The sequence below is a fragment of the Scylla paramamosain genome, chromosome 34, assembly GCF_035594125.1.
Source record: "Scylla paramamosain isolate STU-SP2022 chromosome 34, ASM3559412v1, whole genome shotgun sequence".
NCBI lineage: Eukaryota > Metazoa > Arthropoda > Malacostraca > Decapoda > Portunidae > Scylla > Scylla paramamosain.
In genome coordinates, this window is record NC_087184.1 from 10,090,220 (window position 1) to 10,097,719 (window position 7,500).

Sequence of the window (7,500 nt, forward strand, 5' to 3'; positions counted from 1 at the left end):
TCTCTTCCAGCCTTCCTTCTTGGGTATGGAATCTTCAGGTGTTCACGAGACTGTCTATCAATCTATCATGAAGTGTGACGTGGACATCAGAAAGGATCTCTACGCTAATACCGTTATGTCTGGCGGCACCACCATGTATCCCGGTATTGCTGACCGCATGCAGAAGGAAATAACTTCTTTAGCTCCTTCTACAATCAAAATCAAGATTATCGCTCCTCCAGAGCGCAAGTACTCAGTCTGGATTGGCGGCTCCATCCTGGCTTCGCTGTCCACCTTCCAGGCCATGTGGATTTCCAAAGAAGAATATGAGGAGTCTGGTCCTGGAATTGTACATCGAAAATGTTTTTAGTTAATGAAGTTTGCTTTATTGTAAATTTCTCTCTTTCACAATTCTTTGTAATGCCTGTTGTTCTGTTTTATAAAATAATACATACATGTTTTTATCATTACTCATTTTCAACCTTGAACACAGTCTTTATGAAGCAGTGGTCATTATTATGTTCAGGTAGATGTATTATGAATAAAATATTTGCATGCATGCATGGATAAGGCAGCAGATTGTTGGTATCCCTTAGGTTTTCGTCAAAAAAACAAAAATCACGTACAATGATAGCAGGAAAGTAGGTCTTGACCTTTCGGGAAAAGCTATCATGGTTTAAATCGAAAAAAAAAAAAATGCTGAATTCACCGCAAGAACATAGCTTATAATTTTTATATTATGGTGATGCTGCTGTGACAGATGAAGAACTGTAAATGTCATTGCTGACATACCCTCCACAGAGTGTCTCTTCTCCACCACTACCCTGAATTTCTTTCATATGTAAATAGTCTGATATTGTAATGAAAATATATTTGTGTGGCAGACGACGTCACCATCTCGAAATCTTGAAATAAAATTTCTTGAATATTTTCTTGAAGGATTTATGAGCTACCAACGGCTGTGGCATGCCCTTTTCTGGCCACGTGTTAGTGTGAGGGAGTGAGGCCACATCCATCGAGCCTCAGCCACTGCTGGTGCCGAGCGTCATATCACAACACCCATTGTCAGACTGAGTCACCGGGGTTTGGGAGTTATTTTTAGTAGAGACACTCTACACCAGGTGACCAGACCGGCTACTGTGAACATGAAATATGAATGAGATACGGAAAAGAACAATAAGATACAGACTCATCTTCGTCTCAGGAGCCTTATTCAAACAGAGATCAGAATTAATAATAAAAGGAATAAAAAAGAATTGCTCCCTTTGGAAGTAAGATTAATTTTCACCTCAAAATAGCTTTGTAATTTCTTCATATGTGTAAGATAAAGCTTGTCATTAGCAGTGAGAGAGGCGTCTTAAGCTGCATGTAGTACGTGAAAACTTGTTGCTTAGGCCACTGAAAAGTAACACCAATCCTTTATATTTCTATGGAGAAATACCTGAGACGTTCATTAAAACTCAACACAAGAAATATTATTCACAACCAGTAGACAATAGAAATTTTTTTTCCTTCTTTGGCTTGTTTTCATTTTTCCACCCCTCTCTTAAATAGATATTTAAGTATTACATTATTCATATTTAGTGTTCTAGCCTGGGCATCTTCAGTTGTTTAACTACCAGTTTAGGTTTTCTTTAAGGTCTTTTCGATTTCTGGGTGTACACCACAGGTGACAACAAGTCTCTTACATGGGATGCCTTGGCAATGAGCTCAAGGAATCATCACCAGCTCTTCCTTGGGCGGCGTAGTGGGATGGTGTGGCGGCAAGGCACGAACATCATCGTTTGCATCTTCAGAATCGTTCCTTCATCAAATCTGTATATGGTGCCTTCTCCAAATGAATCCCCTGTACGGTAGAGAGAAATGCAGATACGATTTGCACCCTCAGTGACACGGAGTATTGGATCACTTTCCTCAAATAGTCATATGCTGGTCGCCAGAAGACACTATATATACGAGCAGCGGTCACATTACGTAGGGGACGGACGCACCACGCTGTCAGTCGCTGCGGCTCGGGAAGGTCGGTCGGAGTACCAGACCGCGTTGGGTGTTCGTGGATCACCTCTCCCTCCTTCTCTTTGCTTCCATCTCATAAAAAAGGTACTGTGATTTACTGCAGTGTAATACTTTTTTTTTTGTTTTGTTTTTTTATCTCGTGTAGTGATCAGTGAGCCATCTCTCTTGCTGATGAAATACGTTGTCGTGTGTTACTGGCAGTGACATCGTGGACATCGTTATTAAGAAAATTAATTACCGTGTTATGACAGCAAACGTTAATTGTTTTCTGAGAGGATCAAGTTTTTTTTTTTTTTTTTCTGCCGGTTGTAATCTATTTTCAGTTTAAATTTTAAGTAATGTAATACTGGGGGGAAGCTCACTATTTTTTGTTTATTTGTTAGCAGTCCACTAAATGAATTTCCGCTTTATTTGTATGCGATGTTTTCTTTTTTTATATATATATTTTTTTATATATATTACGTATTATCAGTAATGAGAGTCACTTAACTACAAAGATGACAATCTACTACTGCACCATCATCCTCAGCAACAACAACAACAATAACAACAACAACAACAACATCAACAACAACAAAATAACAACAAAAACAACAACAACAACAACAACTACTACTACTACTACTACTACTACTACTACTACTACTACTACTACTACTACTACTACTACTACTACTACTACTACTGCTGCTGCTGCTGCTGCTACTACTACTACTACTACTACTACTACTACTACTACTACTACTACTACTACTACTACTACTACTACTGCTACTACTACTACTACTACTACTACTACTACTACTACTACTACTACTACTACTACTACTACTACTACTACTACTACTACTATACAACCACTAGCATTACTCTTTAACTCTGCTGATATTGTTGCTGCTAATGTTACAGTTGTTTTTGCAATTACATTTTCATATATCTTCTATTAGTCCTCCTCCTCCTCCCTTCTCCTCCTCCTCCTCCTCCTCCTCCTCCTCCTCCTCCTCCTCCTCCTCCTCCTCTTCCTCATCATCATCATCATCATCGTCATCATCATCATCATCATCATCATCATCATCATCATCATCATTAGTTTCTTGAAGATTTGTTTAGACTTCAGGTACATAATTTTAAAATAATAACTAGTATGGCTGTTCGAAAATTAAATGCAATTAAATATTGTCATGGAGAAAATCACTGTCTTAAAAAAAAAAAAAAGAAACATAAAATTAAAGAAAAGGCAAAGTTTGCTTGTGAAATTCATTGAATATATTTTTTGCAGATAAGTACAACTTAACATCATGTGTGACGAGGACGCAACTGCGCTGGTCTGTGACAACGGCTCCGGCCTCTGCAAAGCTGGTTTCGCCGGCGATGACGCTCCCCGAGCCGTTTTCCCCTCTATTGTTGGCCGCCCTCGTCACCAGGGTGTGATGGTGGGCATGGGTCAGAAGGATGCCTACGTCGGCGACGAGGCCCAGAGCAAGCGAGGTATCCTGACTCTCAAGTACCCCATCGAACACGGCATCATCACCAACTGGGACGACATGGAGAAGATCTGGCACCACACCTTCTACAACGAGCTTCGCGTTGCCCCTGAGGAGTCCCCCCACACTGCTGACTGAGGCTCCCCTCAACCCCAAGGCCAACCGTGAGAAGATGACTCAGATCATGTTCGAAACCTTCAGCTGCCCCGCCATGTACGTGGCCATCCAGGCTGTACTGTCCCTGTACGCCTCAGGCCGTACTACTGGCATCGTGCTGGACTCTGGCGATGGTGTATCTCACACTGTCCCCATCTATGAAGGTTACGCTCTTCCTCACGCCATCATGCGTCTTGACTTGGCTGGCCGTGACCTGACAGCCTATCTCATGAAGATCATGACTGAGCGCGGCTACTCCTTCACCACCACGGCTGAGCGAGAAATCGTTCGTGACGTTAAGGAGAAACTTTGCTATGTCGCTCTTGACTTTGAGAGTGAAATGGCTCAAGCTGCTGCCACGACATCACTGGAAAAATCATATGAGTTGCCCGACGGACAGATCATCACTATTGGTAATGAGCGCTTCCGTGCTCCTGAGGCAATGTTCCAGCCTTCTTTCTTGGGCATGGAGTCTTGTGGCGTTCATGAGACCGTTTACAACTCTATCATGAAGTGCGACGTGGACATCAGGAAGGATCTCTATGCTAACACTGTCATGTCTGGCGGCACCACCATGTACCCTGGTATTGCTGATCGCATGCAAAAGGAAATCACCACTTTGGCTCCTTCTACAATCAAAATCAAGATCATTGCTCCCCCTGAGCGCAAGTATTCCGTCTGGATCGGTGGATCTATCCTGGCCTCTCTTTCTACCTTCCAGTCCATGTGGATCACCAAGGAAGAGTATGAAGAATCTGGTCCTGGAATTGTCCACCGAAAATGTTTCTAATTCTTCTTTGAACATTTCTTGATCCACTTGATTTGTTGATTAATAAAACTCTGTTGATTTGTTGCATTCTCTCTGTTATTTGCCATGTAGAAACGAGTGGAGATGTGGTTGTAAATTATATTCAAAAGATAACATGAACCCATAAGTGAATGTTAGTTGAATTAAAGCTACAACACTCGTATGTATACCTTCACGCTTTGCTATACGCCAACAACTTGTTTTGGCTTGCTCTCCATTTACACTTTTTCTGTATTTTTTTTTTTTCTGTAACAGCGACATTAATTGGCTTAGTAATTCGGTTTTTACTGGTTTCATATTGGACGTGTATAGTCCATAATGTAAGAACTACGCAATAATATAACATTGTTTGAGGAAGCGAAATATGGGTTTCTTAATAAAAATATTGATTACATAGCTGCTTATTGACCACGTATACGAGACTGTATCATAAGGAATAACAAAGTAAGACTGTTTGTTGAAGAAGTGATATTTTGGTGTGAAAATTTTTTTTTATTTATTTACCATCGAATTTATCACACACACACACACACACACACACACACACACACACACACACACACACACACACACACACACACACACACACACACTCTCTCTCTCTCTCTCTCTCTCTCTCTCTCTCTCTCTCTCTCTCTCTCTCTCTCTCTCTCTCTCTCTCTCTCTCTCTCTCTCTCTCTCTCTCTCTCTCTCTCTCTCTCTCTCTCTCTCTCACACACACACACACACACACACACACACACAAACACACACACACACACACGCACACACACACGCACGCACACACACACACACACACGCACGCACACACACACACACACACACACACACACACACACACACACACACACACACACACACACACACACACACACACACACACACACCTCTTGGAAACACTCACGCACACATGCGCCCCCTCAATTCAAAAATTTTTGTTTACACTTTCAGAATAGTAGAAAAATTTTAAAGTAACTCAAAGATTTTGCTACTTTCATTCAAAAGTTCAGAATTTATTGAGAAAACCAAGTTGGGGTCCGTACCTTTTTAGCCCTAAAATCTCTTGGAAATGGTCAACCAATTAATGAAGAAAAGATTCATATCCTGGAAGTGATGTTTTTGGTGTTCATTTGTCTCATTTAAACAGGTGATAGACAGTTAGTGCAGCAATATCTCAACAGCTCTGAGACAGAATATCAGGCACCGACAATAATTGTTTTATCGCCACTATTCTTGTGTGATGGAAAGACTGATGAGATGTGTTGTAGTGTGTTTTATAGTTTACATTGGGAATAAGGGAGGGTAAGGAATAGTAAACTTTTATTTACTCTATTTTTTTTATGTTTTAACTATAATTTAAAAAATGGCGAGATATAGACCTGAGAACCTTACATCGCTGTTTGTTTCTGCAGCTTTCAGTGTGAGCTACTGAATATTTGAACTAGTGGCACTGTAAAATAAAAAAAACTATACTGATGAACATATAGAAAACGCATGAATGAAAAAACTCCCTTTTGAATAATAATTAGTAGCAAACATTAGTAACCAGAAAGTAATACAAAGGCTAGCATTTTGTAAGCTACAACTTTGGATAAGATTATCATAAAATTTCAGTGTACTAGACACAAGAAAATCAATAAAATCCTATATTGAACAACAAGGATTTGTTTAGAACGTAATTGATTGCTTCCTCATCTCACAACCGACATGTCATGGATTTGATCCTCGGCAAGGGGATAAGGGTTCTCCGCATACCCTTAGCTTTGTTACCTCGGTGTCTGTCGTACTGGGTTTTGGGTCGGAAAAAAGTGCTACCCGATTATATAAGTGGTTAGCGCGCTTGGCTCACAATTTAAAGGTGTTGGATTGGAATCATTGGCCAACTAAAAATATAGTAGTTAGGACTTTGTTTCCTTTCAAGCTGTATTGTTAACTGTTTCAGAAAGTTTCTCTTTCATGCACCTTATAAACTAAATAGATACGTTCTTACTTTGGAAGATTTTAGTGCCTACTTTTTTCTTTTTTTTTTTGTACTTTCCTTTTCCTTATACTATGATTTGAATTTGTATTAGCTTAAAATGACGGTATGTGAAGGGATCGTTGCAGCGTCTTTTAGACAGATATGTGACCAGACTTATCATTTCTCTGTACTGAATACAAAGGTGCAATTTTTTTTTTTTTTCCCCGTTGTGTATTCAGAGTTTAAGTGTGAATTTTGACAATCTTGCTTTCAACTTATACAAGACCTGAAGGGAAGGATGAAAATATCAACTGGTTCTTTGCAAGGCTGTCCGGAAGGGCCAGGTAACTAGGACAGGTATAGATACGCCAGTGATGGCAGAAATAATTTTTTCATCTTAGATTATCTTCCCGTTAGTTAGCCCACAGTTTTGGCTGGGGTCCTGTTTTCGCCGTCATCCCTCATTATCTCTGCCAAATGCTCTGTCTTGACCGCTCGCTGACGTCTTCAGGAGAGCAACTTAGACTCACCTTTGCTTCCCCGGACATACGAGCGTCCTGACAAAACTCGCCGTGACTGTACTCTTTTGCTTCAAGTCCCGCGCACATCACCAAGGGATCTTGGCAGCCAATCGTCAACTCAGAGGTCTTGGCACCGATCCAGATACCGAATGTACATATATGGAAGCGTCAACAGCTTTAGATATTATATTAATCGGTGACGGAGTGGTGAGGGCACCAGTAGGTCGGCGAGGTCCGGAGTCGAGTGACGGGAGGTGCGTCTGTCTAAGGCTGAAAGTTTTGCAATTTGCAGTGGTGAGTTCTGCGAGTCTCTGTGTTGAAGTTGGTGACACGTGATACAAGACAGTGACACGCCTAACCACAAGCCTATTTCAGAAGAACAACCCGACCCACGTGTGTTGGCGACAGTGCGCAAGATGATGCTTTTTATCATGGGTCATTTTCTATTTTTGGAGAGAATGTACATAACGCTAAATTTGAATAGATTTCTCACGGTAACATTTATTTGTAGAAATTTACAAACATTGCCACTTAAATTAATTGAATTTAGATTTTTTTTATTCATATAGTATTTTA

General features: G+C 40.6%; 2 protein-coding genes and 1 pseudogene across 3 annotated transcripts in view; all 3 read left to right on the plus strand.

The window, feature by feature from the left end:
- The window catches only part of LOC135089932 (actin, muscle-like), a 1,626-nt gene extending 1,236 nt beyond the window's left edge, over positions 1-390 (plus strand). Inside the window, exon 2 of the mRNA XM_063986122.1 lies at positions 1-390. This exon is cut by the window's left edge and continues 826 nt beyond it. Within this exon, the coding sequence (XP_063842192.1) occupies positions 1-349 (349 nt within the window). The 3' untranslated portion in view covers positions 350-390.
- Positions 391-1,923: 1,533 nt separating this feature from the next.
- Positions 1,924-4,835, plus strand: LOC135089928 (actin, muscle-like; annotated as a pseudogene).
- A 2,242-nt stretch (positions 4,836-7,077) lies between these two features.
- LOC135089926 (actin, muscle-like) overlaps positions 7,078-7,500 on the plus strand; it is a 4,161-nt gene continuing 3,738 nt past the window's right edge. The window contains exon 1 of one of the 2 annotated variants that reach the window (XM_063986114.1): positions 7,078-7,218. The gene's annotated coding sequence lies outside the window, so the exon portion shown is untranslated. The remainder of the gene's footprint in view (positions 7,219-7,500) is intronic. The other variant, XM_063986115.1, reaches the window with a different exon arrangement.